The 20,289-nt window shown below is 35.9% G+C and overlaps 1 protein-coding gene and 1 non-coding gene across 2 annotated transcripts; both read left to right on the top strand.

Moving 5' to 3' along the window:
• The first annotated feature begins 2,901 nt into the window (after positions 1-2,901).
• TRNAC-GCA (transfer RNA cysteine (anticodon GCA)) lies at positions 2,902-2,973 on the top strand. Its single transcript has one exon. It is a non-coding gene; the product is annotated as a tRNA-Cys (tRNA).
• Positions 2,974-3,968: 995 nt separating this feature from the next.
• LOC105173174 (AT-hook motif nuclear-localized protein 11) lies at positions 3,969-9,705 on the top strand. The gene is made up of 5 exons (XM_011094844.3): positions 3,969-5,444; positions 7,699-7,763; positions 8,545-8,667; positions 9,016-9,177; positions 9,307-9,705. The coding sequence occupies exons 1-5, from the start codon at positions 5,009-5,011 to the stop codon at positions 9,424-9,426; spliced, it is 906 nt and encodes a 301-aa protein (XP_011093146.1). The 5' UTR covers positions 3,969-5,008; the 3' UTR covers positions 9,427-9,705.
• Positions 9,706-20,289: the final 10,584 nt, after the last annotated feature.

Below are 20,289 nucleotides of genomic sequence, written 5' to 3'. Positions count from 1 at the left end.
TATATATGTATGAATATGTATAATTTATTTAGTTGTGAATGAATTAAAATAAATAGTATTTTCTAATTATATACTTAAGAAAAAGGACAAATATATTTTGTATAAATACACTTTTATAAATAATTAAATGCACTCTAGTAATAGATTAACAATATTTTTGTTAGATGTTCTATTCGAGGTTATAAAATTAAATACATGATTTAAATAATGTAATATTTGAATTAACCGAGTAGAATTGATATATTATTTTGCATTTTTTTAATTTTTCTAATTATTTCAATGATGTAGAAAAATATTATGTACAAAATATTAAGTGTTTAAATGAAAATATATTTGTATTTAAAAATTAAATATAAATCTCATCGGAGAAAATATTATACATTTAACATGTAAAAATCAACTCTCCAATGATAATGAGGGCCTACAATTAGTCTACTATTTTTTGGACAAAAAATAACAAAAAAGTTGTTTCAAAACACTTTAAAATAAACCTAAAACAGCCAAAACAAAGCAGGCCAAACATGCTGCATATTTTGAAAAATCAAAACCAAACACTATGTAAGACTTTCTTTGAAGTTGTTTAACATGAAAAATGAACTTCAAGCTCTGAAACAAAATCATACATGGAGCTTGACTCCTCTGTTTGCTGGGAAACATGCGATTGGGTGCAAATGGGTGTTCAAAACCAAGCTTTGGGCTAATGGCTCAATTGACAGATATAAGGCTCGCCTCGTGGCGAAAGATTACAATTAAATTGCGGGCATGGACTATACACATAATTTTTCTCCTGTAACAAAATATGTCACGGTTCATTTATTTCTTGCTATGGCTACTACTAAAGAATGGCCTTTGCAGGATGTGAACAACGCTTTCGTTCACGGATTTCTGGAGGAAGATCTCTACATGACCCCTCTAGAAGGCTATCATGTCGCCCCTGGCCTTGTTTGTAAATTGCAACGCTCTTTATACGGCTTAAAACAGGCATAGTGCCAATGGAATGTCAAGTTTACTCTTAAACTGTTTGTCAAGCATGCACCGTTGGGACCTTTGGTGTTGTTGGTGTATGTTGACGATATACTTGTTACTGGTCCTTCCCTTCCTGATATACAGTTTGTAAAAGACTATCTCCATGTCTTGTTTACTATTAAGGACATTGGTGACGCTCAGTATTTTTTGGGATTGGAGATTGCTCGAAGCTCAACTCGCTTATATGTATCGCAGACTAAATATATTGCTGACATTATAAAAGATTCTGGTTTGGGTAATGCAAAATCTGCTTCTACCCCATTGCCGCGAGGATTGAAGTTGACTCCTACATCTGGTGACTTATTGTCTAATCCTAGCTCGTATAAGAGTTTGGTGGGGCGTCTTCTGTATTTGAGCTTCACGTGGCCTAACATCTCGCACCCAGTTCAACAACTCAGTTAGTTTCTCTCACACCCTTGTGACTGTCACTGAAACGCTGCTCTTCACATTGTTCGCTACTTGAAAGGTTGTCCTTCCTTGGAACTTTTTTTTCATGCTCAAAATTCCCTAACCCTTAAGGCGTTCTTCGATGCTGATTGGGCTTCGTGCTTAGATACTTGATGCTCCTTGACTGGTTTTTGCGTTTTTCTTCATGATGCCTTGATATCATGGAAGACTAAGAAGCAGGCTACAGTTTCTCATTCCACAGGAGAGGCCGAATATCGTAGTATGACAACTACCATTTGCGAATTACGTTGGATTGGTTATGTGTTATCTGATTTTGGTGTCTCTATTTCACTACCTGTTCAACTTTTTTGTGATAATTTGGCAGCTTTGCACATTACTGCAAATCCGGTGTTCCAGGAGTGAACAAAGCATATTGGAATTGATTGCCACATCGTACGGGACACCTACAAGGAAGGTTTCATTGTCCCTGTTCATGTTCGTAGCTCTCTGCAGACTGCTGATATGTTCACTGAGGTTTTACCTCTAAAGTCCTTTGCCTTCTTACGGTCCAAGTTGGGTCTAGCCTCTTTAGCGCTAGTCCCACTAGTGGGGGGGCTGCTGAAGTATCTCTGCCTCTCCCTCAACTTCCTGATGATCGCATTGCAGCTCAAGATGTTGCACCAGTTAAGCTTACAACAGATAACCCAGTTGGAGAGGATGAAACCTTAATTGATGCTGGATAGTCGAAGTCGCGTTTTTTACTTCTCTAGTTTGCTAGTGTTTCTCACGCTATTGCTGAATCATTTATTTTGTACTCCATTGGGCCACGTCATGTCCCGAGTAGCAAGTCAGTTAGAGTTAGTTGTCTTCTTTCCTCTGTAACTTCCATAGCAACAAGATACAACAGATTTATGAAGCTCATACGAATTCGATGGCTTTCTCTGCATATTGCGTCCTTCGCACTCCTTCCTTTGATACCTTCAACAATGCCCACATTCTAAATGGACAGAAACCTATGGAGCATCGAAAAGATGTGAAACCTGCCGAGGATTCTCCCAAGCATGGAGCAATATCTACAGAACTTTCAGAGCATCAGGTTGGAGGGACATAATTGTTGGCGATTTCTGCTTATTACTGGAACGAAAGAGGCTTTTCGAGCCACAAATGCCAAGCCCACTGAACAAAGAATGCCCTGGCTTTCTTTTGTTGGACTTGAACACCATAGACTTGGAGCTTGTTTATTTTGTACTGTTTTGGTGAATGTGCGTGTATAAGTATTTAGAAACCAATCAAGAAGTGATAATTACGATGTACTATTGGTTTGTTTTTTTTTTTTTTTTTTCATATCGAAGGAGCAAATGTTGTTGGTTTTGTTGTTTTTGTAAGACATTTTTGGGTGTAAAATAGCTCAAGATTTAGAGAAAGCAAATGACTACTGACTTGTATACCGGTTTATTTAAAAAATACGGATCAGAACTTAGCATCACGGGGTCCATAGCTCAGTGGTAGAGCAATTGACTGCAGATCAATAGGTCACCGGTTCGAACCCGGTTGGGCCCTTTTCTATTTTTCTTTTTAGGAAAATTGCAACCATTTGGACAAAATTTGTGCCAACAGATTATGATATTAGGATGTTCTTCGGCTTTGTTCTTCAATAATGTCCTCCAAACACACACATAAATATACTTTAATTCTATATCATCTTCTACACATAATACCCTAAAATCTATTGAATTTATTTATTTCAATCAATTCAATTATTTTTTTACTACAAAATGCAAAACGCATGTGTCACTTACTTAAGTACATGAATGAAATTTCTGTAGGGGTTGAATGCAAAACACTCGATTCATTCGTAATTGTTGAATTACAAAAGATAGATACTATCCGAAGTTGAATTAAAGAAAATTATAATGCACTACTCCAAAAATCATTCTGTGTTTTCCAGCAACCATTGTTTGACTGCAAAACATATGTATCAGTTGTTTAAGTGCATGAATGAAAATTTCTAATATGAATTTCTTATACTGGTTGAATGCAACACACTTGATCCATCTATAATTTTTAAATTATAAGCTATAAGTACTCTCGACATTTAAATTAAATGAGCTTATGATGCACCACTCCCAAATTTAGTCCGTTTTAGTCTGTCCGAAAATTCATGTATTAGTTATTTAAATATATGAAAAATTTATAATTTCTTGTACTGGTTGAATACAACACATTTGATCCAACACGCTCGATCGATTCATAATTATAAAATGTAAATGCTCTCTGTATTTGAATTAAAGGAGAATATGATCCAATCCTCCAAAGGGCATAAATCTAATCCAAGAATTCAACATTTTGGGGCTGAAAAATGAAAAAGAAAAAGAGTTGTTCTTGTTCATGATAATGCCTTGCAAAAATTTTCCCAACCTAAAAACACATTAAACAAGGGGGAATTTTGAAGCCAATTCTTGATTGAATTGCACGCTTCATGCCTGCGAGTGGGGGTTTAAGGTTTGACGATCACAATGAAATCTGACTTCTCTATAAAGATGAGAATTATCCACCAAGCGCGCCCAGTGGTTTGTCCTGTTCAAGATTTTGGCTTCTCGTTACTCTTCATTCAATCCCTCAACAACAACCGCCTAAAGCAAAACTCGCATCACTCAGTCTATCACCTCATCACACACTACACACAGTGCCCGCATCACGACACCAGCCCCAAGAATTCAGAGGGTCAGGGAGAAGGAAGAGTGAGGAAAAGCTTTTTATAAGAAAACTAGAAATGTATTGCGTCTCAGTTAAGAATTGTTTCAGTGTTATAGTGAGTCCATCAATGGCCGATTCTTGGTACAGGCAGTCAGAGTTTTAACTTTCTTGAATCATGGTCAAGAACTCTTTTTTCTTTCAGCCCTTTTCTTGGAGTTGGGCTCTCATAGTCGTGACTTCCATGGGTTACTCGAAACCATTTTGCATGGTTGCTTTGGGCATGGATTTTTAGAGGCAGTGGTTTCTTGCATCTTAATGTGGGTTTCTGTTATTTATTACTTTTGGAGGGTTGAAGAAGTAGGTTTGTAGGTTTGTTTTGTGCTTGTGAGTGGAATTTTGGAACATGGTATAGCGAGAATAGAACAGAATTGTCATCAGGTTTGTCTCTTTTCCGTGTTGGCAATTTTTTCTTGTTTTGATTTGGTAAGGTGTATATTCTATTGAAGTTTTGGTTTTTCTTTAATTAAAAGCATTTGAATTTCGACAGTTCTTGACTTCTCTTTCCTTTGTCTCCTTTCTTCCTGTTTTTAGCTTATTACTCTGCTACTATTCTTTAGGTGTGAATAAGTGGTTTTGTAGGAGTCTTTTAATTTTAAGTACTACAGATTCTTTGACTATTCTTGTCTGCAAAGAGGGATTCATGTGAGTTACGGTGATAGAGTTCTTATAAACACCGAATGTTAAGCATTGTAAAATCTGTAAACCAACACAGTAACCAGGGAGCCAAATTTTTGGTCAACGACAAGCTGCGCTTTTGATTAAATTTGGTACTTAATTTAAATTTCATATTTGGCAATTGGGGAGTGATTTCGATCTGAGACAGTTTATAAGTAAATGCATGGATCAAAGAGAGGCCATGACGCTACCAGGCTCAGCTTCCTATTATCTGCACCGAGGAACAGCTGAGTCTATCATGGCTTTACAAGGTTCACCAAGCATGAATACGTTTTCTGATCCTACTGCACACTTTCCACCCAACGCTGTGGGAAGTTTAGCCGGACCAACATTACATTTGGATACTTCATCAAGAATGTCGCCTCATGGCATTAGTTTAGGCCCCCCTCCAGCAATTAGTATAGGTCCACCTCCGGCTATGCTGCAAGGTGAACCTGTGCGCAGAAAACGGGGAAGGCCACGGAAATATGGACGAGATGGTGCAGTTTCATTGGCATTGTCGCCCTCCACATCTAGTCCTGTGCCACTGATGAGGCCCACTCAGAAGCGGAGGGGAAGGCCACCAGGGACTGGTCGAAAACAAGAACTGGTTTCGCTTGGTAATTTCTAAATCTTTGCCATCTTGTTCCTTTCTTTGTGACAGCATTTGCTAAGCTTCAGTAGGTAATGTCTTTTCACTCATGGAAATGAAAATCTTGATTAACACTTTGTCTTATTCTCTATTCATTTTGAAGTATGTGGTTTTATGTTTTCAAGCGAGTTTGGTTCATCTTATCCACCTTTAAGTTTCCGAGTAATTGAGTTGTTCATTTTATATTTTTGGTACTATTAACAACTTTTTTTTTTATGTTAAATTTGCTGATGTTATGGGTAGTTTTTCATGACTAGTAGCTGTTAATTAGCAAATGGGACATGTGCTTGAAACATTGAATACAAATTGAATTCACACCAAGTGTTGGTCATGGACTCATGATCATGTGCTTCGCTACCGCAGTTATTGAAATGGTCCATGATGTTAAAGACAGCACTTGTCATACTAGGAATTTATAGATTTTCTTAAAAGCATGATATTCAAATGGGATGTACTAATAGAACTTACCCAGGAGATCTGGAAACTAAGATGCTAAGTATGGTGCACAAGAATGCAGTCTATTACCATTATTGAGCTATTCGTCACTGGAAAATGCCCCAGGGTGCAGATAGTAGTGGTATAGTTGCTATTCTCTGCATTACTGCCTCATGCCAATAGTCGTCACCTATTGTTGGTTTAGGCGTTTCATGTGGAGGTGAGCAATTGTGCACTAACTCATGAACAGTTACCAAAACTTAAGAGTAAAATATTGCAGGCAATGAAAATAATTTCAGGTTGAAGCGTGAATAATCCTGAAACCTGGTGGTTTGAAATTGTGTGAAGTATCTTTTGCGTATGCAAATAACTCATTCTCATTACTTTACCGCCGAACAACATATCTTAAACAGTATATATCTATCATTAATTTCCTATTTAATATGAACACTTTCCTAGTTGAGTGGTGGCAAGAAACCAAATTAAGAGAAATGTAAGTTTGATTTACTAAGGCACAAATCTGGTGGCATCACTAGAGGTGGCGTAGTTAATTTTCTCTGAGGTCAGGTAGTGACTGCTTGTTGGATCCAACCCAAGTATGGTGTGCTTGTGGGCTGAGGGAGTGAATGATAACAGAAATGGCTTCTGCTCAACAGTCGACACATAGGTTATTCATGTCATGATACATAACAAGGAGCGGATTGTTAGAACATTACCTCAAAGACACATGTCACCTGAGCCCTTCAGCTGCTGAGTCACCCTCCCCATCCTTCTCTGTAATGAGAGGTTGGTATGTGCTGGACGCCTATCTGACTTGTCATTATTGATGACAAGTGGCTGAATCACAGATTCACACATCAAAAAACCACGTCACTCGAGCTGCTGACTCACCGGTTCTACCTCTATATAAGTTATCATAGATGATTGTACCTATACTTCTCCGCCGCCAACCCCCCCCCCCTCCCCCCCTCCTCTCTCTCTCTCAATGGGTTCACGCAAAATTCCTCCGCGGATGACAAAAATGCTTAGGCTTCCACCTCGAAATGGAAGTATGTTTCCAGGTTACTCTACATAGTACTTTAAAAGGAAAAAATTTGTGTTTGTTGCATGCTACACAGACTTAAACTGAAATTATGAGTGCCTTTACATGTAAAAGTTCTCGATTTAGGCTGATATGATTGTTTTAGCATCATTTCTTTGGCTGCTTATTCTACATCATGCACGTGTTGTGTGAATAGAATGGTTCTCTCAATGCAATTCTTTTCTCGCGGTATTCGGATATCAGGAGATAAATCTGAGAAGGCACATCTTTTGAACCATTGATTACGAGCATCCAAAGTCTGGTTCACGATTTAGTTGGTCTCATCTTGCAATGTGAGAGTGTTCCCTGGTGGAAATATCAGTAAATGCTCGTAATATCACAATCTATGCTAGTTACCGCTTCCTGATATGGCTATTTAGTTTTTGCAATGTTGATGGGCCAACACTTTCTTCACATCATATTGTGATATTACCATATCTTACGGTAGTATTTGTATTAGTAATGTTGCTCTAGTAAAATTAGAGTTTCCATCTATAGTCAACAGTTCTCTTCATTTAGTTGTCTAGTATTTGAATTGGAGTCTTCTTCTAAGTTGGATGAAAGCAGTCTGGTTAATACCTTTTGAAGCCATTGCCAATGTGTCAATGAAACGTTTTGATATCTTTCTGATTATACAATATCTTATATGTTTTAAATTGAACTATTTACCATTTGGTTTATTTATGGAGAATTAATTGTCTTGCAGGTGGACCGTTCTTTAATCCAGGTGCAAGAATGATGCCTCATCTCATCAATGTTGCTGCTGGTGAAGTAAGTGCAATTGTAACTATAAATATCAGTGTTACACGATATAATCCCCGGAGATCTCATCCTGCCTTACAATGTTTACTATGCATCTTTTGCTTATTGCTCGTCTGACTTTTAGATTTCCCACAAAGTGATTCAAAAACTTGTTCAAAATCAATTGGTTGAGAGGCATTGTTAATGTGAAGTCACTGAGTATCTTTCTGCAAAACATGGGTTCAATATAAATTTTACTATGCTGGTGGGTATAATACTGTTGATGATGATATTAAAAGGAAAAAAAACTTTAGCATCGGTTTAGTTTGTAATACTGAACGTGTTGCAAGCCAATCAAGGTCGCAGATATATTTGTATTTGAAGGAACTCGAATAAAATATTGTCATAATCCAATCAACTTAGATATGAGGAAACAAAAGTTCATGCTATATGATCTTGTGTTGATGGCATTTTAGCCCTTTGGTTGAATGTCTTGGCATAATATTGAAAACTTATATGTGTGCAACTGGCAATTTTCCTATTGAGGCTAGCAAGCAAACTGTTATGTTTGACCCAATATTGCTCGATATTATCTAATACACATATATGCAACCACTATGTATGATTTTACGTATTAAGGACTATGAACGAAGAGAGAGGCAGGCTTTAATTATTGATTTGAACTTGGCGCTACTTCAATTTTTTTTTATGCTTTTCTAGGCGTATTAGGTTAGATTTTGTACTCATGATTTACAACTTGACTTGCAATACATGCATCTTTATCTCAATGGTTTTTTTTTCCCCCTACCAGGACGTCAGAAGAAGGATACTGTCATTTTCACAAGGCCATCATGCTGTAGTTATCTTATCTGGCATTGGCACCATCTCAGCTGTAACTGTTAGATCTAATTCTGGTGGGACCATCACCTATGAGGTATGTACTCCATTCTCTTACTACCATAGTCCTGAATTACTTGTTTATGAGCCTTAAATAGCCCCTGGAAAGTGTACAGGGATTATTTCACTTCAGCTTCTCTTAGAGACCTGTTGACTTCCTCCTGTTAACTAGCAGAGGTTATGCTGCAAGTGTAATATGGATTTCTGTCTGTACTAAACATGACGTTTTACTCAATGGTTGATTTTTATTCTGGCTATGCATTTTCTGTCTAGTGAACTACAGTCGTGTAATAATTTCCACCTTGTACTTTGTCAATAATGGCCATCTTAAACCTGCAGTAACAACTGTGATTAGATAATGTATGTCTTTTCTCATTCTTTGTAGGGGCGCCATGATATTTTGAATTTATCTGGTTATTATGCAAACAATGATTTGAATGCTGCTCAAGCCCCAACTGGTCGTCTAAATCTTATTCTCGCTGGTCCTGAAGCAAGCGCGATAGGTGGCACAGTCGAGGGTGCTATGATTGCTGCTACTGATGTTCAGGTAGCTTGCAAGGATCATTTGGCATTAGATATAGACCTGTTTTCACAATTTTACTTCATTTCTTCTTCAATTTCCTATCCCTTTCCAATTTATGCGGATCAACTGACAGTGAATGGTGAATGACTCCAGGTAGTGGTGGTCGCCTTGTTTCCACGCTCCTCGAAGACAAAGAACAATGCTGGGGAAAGCCCAGAGCCTTCAGCAGATCATGAAAATGTCGGCAATTTAGTTGCTTCGGCTAATGCTTAGCCCAGTCTGAATCTTGCTATCAACGGTTGCCTAGTCAAATTGACATGAATAGATAGACTTCTTTATCTTGATATTTGTCAAACTTTTCTGTTACATATCCAGTAATGTGTGCGAGAAACTACATTGATTTAGCCTTTTCAGTTCGCCAAGACACGGCATCTTGGCTCGAACCATGTTGCTTCCTACCTGACATAGGTTGCACTAATTTGAGATACTTCTCAGCAACTCTGTTCGGCACCCTTTGATTGGTAATATTTGCTTTCTATCTTTTTTACTGTATCTATATTTGTGTTCTGTTTCAGTTCTCTGTTCTGTTTTCTCTGTTGCATGTGATTTCTAGACGGCGAATTTCTACGTTTGCTGTTCTGTATGATGTATTTCTGTTGTGCTGAAATTTGCTAAGAAGTTTACTGAAGTTCAGCTTTGAACTACTGCTTGCAATACTGTAGGACTGGGCTAATTGTAGACAGGACATCATGCGTGTATGAATACAAGAGTGATTGTCCTAAAAACGCTCTTGATGTGATAGAATTTACCGTTTAGTCCAGTATTCTATGTCGATGGGTGACTTTTGAATTGTAATCTTAGGGGTGTTTAAGTAATTTGTTTATATTAGACATGTGATGCCACCAACAATTGTATCATCTTGAACACCTTCACAAGTATGCATCACATCCCATTGTTGGACTCACACTCACCAACAACAATGGACTTCTACACTTCTGCCATTACTATGTCGTACTGATTGTCCCAGTCTGACGGACAGTCGTTACATCAGCAACAATGAACATTCTGGTACCGACAGTCTTACTGTCTATGGTTGCATTAGCAACCATGAGCGGGGATTACCGGCCGTTCTCTTGCCTGATCGAGCCAAGTTATCATAAGCGGTGATGTACACTGGAGAAGGGGCCTCCGAGTCCTCAGAAATGTCAAGGGCGCGCAGCGTAGCATGGATAGAGGGCAAAGATCCACCAACGTATGCTATGGATGGTCACACTAGACCCTCGAGGGCATGGCGGGAAAATCTATAGTAAGTCTTGTTAAGAGAAGACGTAGATGGTGAAGTTGTGATAAAATCCTCCGCGCGATCACGTACAGAAGTGCTGCCCTTCGTCTCGGCAATATGGAACCTCTCAACAGCTGCTCCTGATTCTCGGTCAACTAAATGAAAAAATCAAACTAGTATCAACCTTCTTCCTTTGCCGGACCTTAGTTCGATTCAATACCATCTGTTTAGTCAGTCATTACAGGACGGACTTTGGCACACTTTGTTGAGCAGTCGATGGCATTTTCTAAGAGACGTCGGATGAAGAAGATGGCTCCATACGGGAAGACAGAAGGGAGATTTATATATGGATTGGATACTCTATTAAAATCCTCTTCATAAGTCCTTTCATACAAGCTATTCAAAGTCTATTGGCTTTCTTGGCGTCGACCGCTAAGCCTCGCTTATGTCCTACCGATAAACTACAGTCGCCCCCTCCCCCAAATCAACCCTCTACAGTAGCAGATTCCCGCCAGTTCACTTCCTTGAATTCTTAAGCCACTCAGCCATACCTCCAAGTTGTTGATCGGAATGGAATTGGATGTGCCGGGTTTGGTTGGTTGCCCGAAGGGCTATCTGATCCGATCAACTGCCTAAGCCGTAACACCGTAAATCTTGTCTTTTGAGTTACTTCAACTCGTATTTTCTGTACCCATCGATTCGTTCAGACTTTGTATCTCTTTACAATTGTTTATTGAATATGAATGCAAATAGGGATTGAATACACATTAGGCTTCCCTTGTGAAGGTGTTGAAGAAGAGAGTTGAACAGCTTTTGAGAGTGATAGATAACGTTTCATCACTCTCTCATAATGATAACCACACAAAATAATAGGGAGAAAATGTCAAGCACTCGGCCCCAAAAGATGGAGGGGCAGCATGGCGACATGACCCTCCTTCCACACCATCCAAAACAATGGAAAATTCAGATGAGGTTCGGTTCGACTCGACTCGGCCTATCATAAAATAAGTGTTATACGTTTGTTATATGATTGGTCAGAAAATTATTTATACTGTAATTGTATTGTATTTGTCATATATATAATTGGTATACATGTCTTCAAATCCGGTTCGGGTTAGAATTTTTTCAAACTTAGGTAAACGTCGATTGTAATTGTAGTCGTCATTGGTACTTCTATTTTGGTAGGGCGGCCGTTGATGTGTGTGCTTAAATTTTTAAAATATTTATATTATTATAAATGAAAATTCTTACTATTATATCCAAATTTATCCTTTTAATTCATTATATCCCTTCTAGAAAAGTTGGTCATAATAGTAATTTTGATATTTTTAATGAATTTACTAAAATACCCCTTAAACTTGCATACCTTAATTTTTGGCACTTTTTAATCATCATCCCATATGATTGATAATCAATCCATTAATAAATAATTAATTATTTATATTTTTTATATACTTTTGCATACACATTGATTGTGCCATATATGCTAATATTACTAAAAGTTTATTAAACTTTGTGAATTAAGTATATTGTAATGTTAGATTATGATAAGTGAAAATAAAAATAATATAATTAAATTGAACAAATGATGGAGATAAGAGCTTTAAACCCTGAATGCTGTGAGAGAAAAGAACAAACCTTTAAATAACATTAAAATAGAGAGAAGAAATAAGAATGACAAAACAAGGGTTAACTGTACCCAGATCTCCTCTGAAAATATGAAATCATATTTTACTCCAAAAAAATTTTAAAATTATATTTATATCCCTTCTAAAATTTCACTATTTACATTCAACCATACTTCGTTAGAGTTTTGGATAAAAAGACTGATATTAGCTAAAAAAGTTGAGATATTTTCAAGGTTTCCCCTCATTTAATATTTTCATGTAATAATTTTGTATTTATAAGGAAATATTCTCCACACACACACACACACATATATATATATATTATATTTATCTCTGTAAAAGTACAAAAATATACATAAAAATGCTAAATAAGGGACACGCTTTAAAATTCATGTAACTTTTTTGTTTTTTTGTTATTAGAGTTTGCATTTTTCATTTAAGTGCTAACAGAAATATGTCAAATATGAGAAAAGAATTTTTGAATGGAGTGTAAATATAATTTTAAAATATCTTTAGAAAAAGAGTAGCTCGTATTTTCATATGGTGTTTAAGTATAATCAACCCATCAGAAAAATTATATGGATATTATTTCTTTAAATCGGTGTAATTTGGTTAGTTCACTTAAAATAGTTATTTAAGGTGTTGATGGTTTATATATATATCGCATGCTTCTTGAGGTCGATGAAATCCTCGATCTCTTTCCCTTCGCTCCATGTCTTTTTCATGGCATTCATTTCCTTTTTCATCAATGTATTTTTGCGCCATTGTCATCAATTGCTCTACATCACTTGGGGGGTCGCATGCTAAAGCGGAGGCAAAAGGACCCTTCTTTAATCCGTGTATCAAGATGCTCACCATCATGTCTATTCTCAGGTTTTGCACCTCCAGAGTTTCGTTATTGAACCTCCCCATAAAATTTTTTAACGGCTCATCTTCTCTCTGGCGAATATTGAACAAGTGAGTTGCCGACCTTTTTTGCTTCCTCTTACTGTCGAAGTGAAAGCTGAATTTCTGCACCAGTTGTTCGTATGTTTCGATGCTTCCACTGGGCAAGCTAGTGAACTATTCATGGGTTTTACCTGCAAGAGTAGTTACAAAGAGTTTAGCCATAATAGGACCAGGATGCCTATATAAATTCATCACCAATTCAAACGCAGCCACGTGCTCTTGGGGATCCTTCGTTCCATCATATTTCTGGAGGTCAGAAATCCTGAATCCTGGTTCCACTACTTGAGTTAATATTTTATTGCTGAAAGGAGAGTTTTTGTTGTGGGCGACCAGCTCTCCTCGCCTTTTCAGTTCATCTATCTGCTTTCCCAAGAGTTCGATCTGCTTTTCCAGTTCTGAAGGTACCAGTTCACGACTCCTGCCATATTCCCTTCTGCTCGCTTCGCCTGACACTCTTTGAACATCTTTGTCCCTGAATAACTGTCGCTTGGTCATGTCTTTAACCATGAGAGTAGCTGTCCTCCTCTCATATGCTACTATTGCGTTCCTACCCGCTTCTTCTATCATCTTTTGGAGCTCGTCTCTTGTTAAGTGCACCATTGAAGCTCCTCACATCCCTGAGTATCTTCCTCTAGCGCATTCCTCCTCGATAAGCCTTCCATGTTCAAATTAGCGATCCTCAGGTATTCCCACAGACGGCGCCAACTAATCTTGCTCGAATTTTGCGACCTCAAGGGTTTACCTCTCGGTTAAATGCTAACTCCACCAAGATCGTGTATTTGGTTCCTGAGAATGAAACAAGAACGTGAAGCTCGTCGGGTGTGTCCCCAACAACGATCCTCCGACGCTCAAGTTAGTGTGATCGAGGTAAAAATATACGATTAGAAGAAAGTAGGTCGAAAAAGTGATGATTCAGTTACCTCGAAATATAGCACCTTGGGGTATTTATAGGGCCCATGTGGATACTGTTGTATGGGCCACGTGTTATCATCCTATTAGCCATTGTCCTCAATCGGACGGTTTTCTTTTCGGGGTCTTCATGTAGGGTTCGAATCCAGGGTCATCCGACCCGTCTTCTCAGAAGCGCGTAATGACTATATTGCCCTTCTTTAAGGGTATTTTAGGTATTTCTCATAGAAAGTGGGTTTTACCCATCAGAATAGGCGCTAGACACAGTTTACTTTTGTCATTCCAAAGCTTTTTTACTTTTGTCACATAGGCTGTAAGGGAAAGATCTCTCTGAGAGACTGAAGCTATCTCTCGTTGTATTCTATATATCATCGAGCCGTTGCTACGACCATACCTACCTTGAAGTTCAAGTCATAGCTCTCGCGATGAGGCAACATACATAAAAGCCTCTACCAAATCTCTGGAGATCGAGTTCCAGATCTAGGACATCACCATGAGATCCACACGTTTTCATTGCTCAAAACTTGGCGATCCAATCGCCGGTCTAGGGAAAATTCCATCAATAAAACCAAGTTTCATCTTGGTACCGAGGGAGACATAAACTGCACGGCTCCACGCAAGGAAGTTTGTTCCATCAAGTGGAGAAGACGACAATACAAGGCTGGAATTCTCTGAAGGATGAATGTAAAGAGCACCCCTCTCCTATTGGTTTGCTCTATAAACCGTACTTACACCATTTGCATTTTGATCTGCCATATGGGGAAAATTTCAACAAAAATCAACTGTAGAACACAGAGACCTTCACAAGGAAGGCTCTGATGCCATGTTGAAGGTATCAAAGAAAGGAGTGTGGAGGACGTAATATGCAGAGAAAACCATGGAATTCGTATGAGCTTTGTAAATCTGTTGTATCATGCTACTATGGAAGTTACAAAGCTTAAATACAGAGGAAAGAAGACAACTAACTCTAGTTGACTTGCCACTCGGGACATGACGTGGCCTAATGGAATACAAAATAAATATTCAGCAATAGCGTGAAAAACAATAGCAAACTAGAGAACTCGGGAAATAGAAACATGACTTCGACTATCTAGCGTCAATGGAATATCTGCTGTAAGCTTAACTGGTGCAACATCTTGAGCTGCAATGTGATCGTCAGGTAGCTGAGGGAGAGGCTGAGATACTTCAACAGACATGCAGATGAACAATTTGGCGGATTGCTGCACTTATCTAGCTTCATGGATTCTGCTATGAGGAAAAAAAATATAATTATTCCTATATTTTATTTAGGATTTTTTTTTTTTTTTATAAAATTAGGCTTCCATACATTGATACATAGTAAGTAAATAAAATTTCTTTGGTTGTTCTAAAATAAAATAAAAATATAATATAATATTTTATAGAAACTAGAACCGGGTTTTTTTATATGGAAACTAGAACCGGATTGATTGGTCCAATTTTTGTCGATTTTGATTGGTTCACTTTGAGTTTGACCACCCCATATTGTGTACTCTCACCCGGACCAGATGTGGAGCTGATTCTCGATCAGACTGATAGGATTGGCCAATTCAATTCGAGTTTAAAAACATTGATTAAATATGGTAACCATTCTAAATATGCACTCCACGTCAATTACCCCATGAAATATTAAAACCTTCAAAACCCCTCTGATCATAACTGTCCATTATTAATTGTGTCGTTGTATTTTTGCTAATGTGAAGATTTTTCCCTGCAAAATTGCTGTTGAAATTTTGTGTAAAAAAAAGCGTGAGTGACAGTTATGTAATATAATATCCACAAAATTTTAATACATAATTGTAGGAATAATTGATAAATATTTAAAAAATTTAATTAGTTAGTTAATAAATAAGAATTAATTATATTTTGTCATTCGAACTATGACCGTTTTTACACTTTGACATTTAAATTTATTTTTTGTATCATCTCAACTTTACGAAATTTTGTATTTTGTCATTTATAACTGTTTTTCAATCAAGTTTTTGTCAAATCAACGTCACATGCATTATACATTTGATATTTAAGGGTTATGTGATGTGATATTTCACATATCACTACAAAAAGAAAAAGGAGGGATTTTTGGGGCGGATGAGACGATCGTTCCAAAGCCCGTCTCATATTAGAATGGTTATTGGCACTCTTGAGTAACAAAAATTGGTCGATGACGTCATGATCCTCCTTTTTTATGTTTTATAATTTTGGGACGGCCAGATTGTTACCAAAGGTGTTCCAACAGAAATATTACAATTAGTATTCTCAAAATTGGTCCAAACTTGTAATGATAAATAATTGAAAGTCATCTTGGAACATATTATTAAAGTTAGGAACGATCTTGAGGAGGCCGTTCCTATATATAAGACAATTCATGTCTAAAAAATGATAATTGGTACATCCATGAATGAGATACAATTTGTGACGCTTTTAATATATAACATGTCAAATATTACAAAACTCGTTTCTAAGTATGAGTTTTGTTTTTTTTAAAAAAAATGTGTTACAAAGGACCATGTCTACATTTGTTACAATTCGGAATGATTTACATGTATTATTAATATTGTATTACTAAATCCATTCCAAAAGATAGTACAACAACTATATTTTAACGGATACAAAACCGTTCCTATATGTGGTCCTAAGACCATTAAAATTGCACATTAACGGCTATTTTTGTGTGCCAGAAATTGATCCATATATATATATATATATATATATTCCTCTAACTCTTTTCATTTAATCTCACTATATTCTTCCATTGCTCTTGTATTCTTTCTATTTCTTCAATCTCTTTCGAATTTTTCTTGGTCTCTCACTATTTCACTAATATTTTTATACTCTCGTTTGTCAATCTTTCTCGAATTTTCATTGATATTTTGAAGTTATATTGATTAGGTAATAACTTTAACCCTTTATTTGTCAATTGATTATATTTATTGTACTTTTGTCAATTAAATTTAATATTATAATAATTATATATGTCTGTGTGTATGTAGGACTTATCATGTTAGGACAATTGAAAAGATGGATGTATAAGAAGAACCTGCTGGGAGGGCAGGTTTTACTCTGGAGTTTGATCTTAGTCGGCGGCCTAACCAGATGAAATTGTTCGCCAGATGCTACAAAAAGAAGGTCGATCGCGACTGGCCTGAGGGCAGCTGAGGTAGCAGTAGGCACAACAATATATATATTTTTAAATAATTTTGTGGTAAGTTCTAATAATTTTGGGGTAAAATTCTAGTAATTTTGTTTGTTTTGCAGGTGATGTTCCAAAAGCTGATGGAGGATCATCAACATCAGGCCATGGCCGAGGACCACGATACCCCGGCCAAATCGGAGGCTTCAGTGGCGATGACCGAACAACAACTGTGGTTGGTTGCAGTTGGAGGCAAGAACAATGGCCGTGTACTCAGCCTTAGGTTTGAGGCCCATGTCTCCAACTGGACCTACACATCACCATCGGCACCCCCAACGTCACCCCGCAACCAAACCCAACAATGGAGGATCCCATGAGTCGGCTGGAGATGATGATGGTCGACATGATGACCATGATGAGGGAAATCCAGGCCAGCTCCTCGACTACGGACCGTCACAGACGACCGCCTCCACTAGTGCCCCAGCACAGCCCTCGACAGACCCTCCTATCTCGAATGAGGACCATATGGACATCGCTGATGAGGAGGGTTTATATTAGATTCTTTTTAATTTTATAATTGGATAATATTTTATATTAATGTAATATTTTTTCTTAATTATTCATGTTTTATAATATTTATTACATTCAATTATTTTATATTTATTCAATTAATTAAACTCATAAATATAATTAAATTTAATAATTAATTATATAAATTAAATTATTTTTTAAAATTTTATCATCTAATTAAAAATTAGAAACGATTTTTGTAATTGTAAAGAAAATATTATAAATCTCAAAATAAAGACCATTCCAAACACTATTGCTAAAACAGTTTTAAATAAGTGTTCCTATATAGGATTGACCGTTCATAAATGTATTGTAACTCAAGCTAATGCATTCACCACATTGTATTCCAAAATATATTCCTAACACAGTTACAAGAGACTGTTTCAAACAAAAAATAAACGTGCCTAACACTATTGCAAAAGTTGAGCACTATACAATTTCAAAGACCGTTCTTAAATATACCACTACTATAAGCAAACACCGAGCAATGAGTACAAAAATCGTTCAAAAAATATAGCAAATTAAATTACATAACCATTAGGAACGATCACCATTTATGTGTTACAATACCCGATCCAGTTTGGAACGATTCTTTACCAACCGTCTTTAGATTATAGGTATGCCGTTTATAACAATGGATCATAAATCGTTCCAAACTCTAGTTCATATTAATTTTTTTAATTTGAAACCGTTCCAGTACACAAAAAAAAAAAAAAAACAAAAAAGAAAAAACACTCCTAAAACTGCCCTAAATCCAACATTTTTTCGTAGTGTATACATAAAATGTGATGTTTTTTTAATAGAAAAATCAACAATAAAACTATCATATATGGCAAAATGCAAATTTTGCAAAGTTAAGATAGTAAGTTGACAAAAAAAACAAGTTGAATGACAATGTGTAAAAATAATTTATTAATTTATTGTATTTAATTCTAATGAAGGTTAAAAAGGTCATATGTCTGTTATCATGCATTTAATAAAATAGGCCAAATTGCATATTGTCCCTTGTCTTTTTAAATTCAGCTAAAAATCTCCCTGTGTTTTAAAAAATGGCAAAAGATTTCTCTATTTTCTTAAATATAGCACACTTATCCCTCACTATTAATGGAAGTTAACAACGTAATTCTTCTCTTTTTTTTTTATCAAAAGATCGTTATACCTTGACAATTTTTTAATTTTGTGACCGTTGAATTTTTTTAATTGCATAATAGGTGTAGGATTTAACCAATCCATTTTAACTTTTAGATCTTAAAGTATTAAGGATCAAAATTTAATTAATTTTGATATATATTATATTTAAATTGTAAAATATATATATATATAATTTTTTGTATAAAAAATATAAAATAATAAAATTATTCCCAATCCCCCTCCCCCTTGCCACCCCCGGCCTACGTCCCCCTCCCCGCTCGACCCGTTGCGCACCCCAACCCCCTTGCGCGGCCTGTTGTCGCTCAAGTTGAGAAAATTTTGGCGACCATCGCGTCGTGATCGCCCATGGATTTGGGCAACTGCCACGGAGTAGATTTGGGCGACAACCATCCTTCGCCGAGGTTATTGGAGCTAGGGATGCTCACGGTATGATTTTTATAAAACTATTTGCAAATCGAATTATTATAGGCGATTTATAAAGTATTTTTTTAAAATTATTACTTTAAAACCAAAATCAAAGATGCGGTTTGGCAGTTTAATTACAAAAAATAAGACGTTGAGATTAACAAAATAAAAAAAAGTGTTTGTATATAGCAAGCAAGAAAGACCAATATTATACATCATAAAAACATAAATAATAATTCAACAAAGAAACATTTAATCCAACAAAAGTTAAAGGTTGATTTTTAATAAGATAGAGATAAAAAGTAGAAAGACAGAGCAAAGAAGGCGGTAAGAGAGAAACGAGAGAAGAGGAAAAGGGTGATAAAAAAAAGCTCTGGAGGAAAAATCAATGAAAAATTAGAGTAATCATCAAATGGGTTTAAAATTTAAATGAGCTTAAAGAATTAAATATTCTTTTTAGATAAAGTCTAAATATAAATTTTACAAACTGAGTTTTGTAATGTGGATTTTTTTATAACATATGAATTTTGGGCTTATATAATTTGAATATGAAATTATTCTAAAAAATTAATTATTTTATCAAATTATTATATATATTAATTATATTAGCGTTGAGGTTCGATTTTTGGCGATTTTTTTAAACTCTAAATTAAAAATCAAACTAATAGTGCGGTGCGATTTTACTTTAAAATTAGAATTGCTGTTTGAAGAAAAAAAATCATACAGTTTGGTTCGATTCAATTTAATTTGGGCGATTTTGAATTTTACCGTCGTTGTCGCCTAATTTCTTTTTCTTTTTTTTTTTTTTATGTTTTTGGTATATTAAAAATTTAGTTGACAAAAGCAAATTTTAAAATGATAAGAAAAATTAATTTTTAAAGTTTAAAAATAATAAAAGAAAGTATTAAATTTTTCATTATAAATACATATACCAGTAATCTAAATATAAATATTGTTTATAGTAAATAATTTATTAAAATATATTTAAATTAGTTACTAAAATATCATGTTATTGTTCATTAATATTTATATTGATATAAATATTTAAATTTTAAAAAATGAACTTAGTATATTATTTTTTGTATAATGATTTA

This window comes from Sesamum indicum, linkage group LG11 (genome assembly GCF_026168435.1).
Source record: "Sesamum indicum cultivar Baizhima isolate 11 linkage group LG11, ASM2616843v1, whole genome shotgun sequence".
Taxonomy (NCBI): domain Eukaryota; kingdom Viridiplantae; phylum Streptophyta; class Magnoliopsida; order Lamiales; family Pedaliaceae; genus Sesamum; species Sesamum indicum.
The sequence above is the reverse complement of the archived record's forward strand: the minus strand, read 5'-3'. Positions and strand labels throughout refer to the sequence as shown.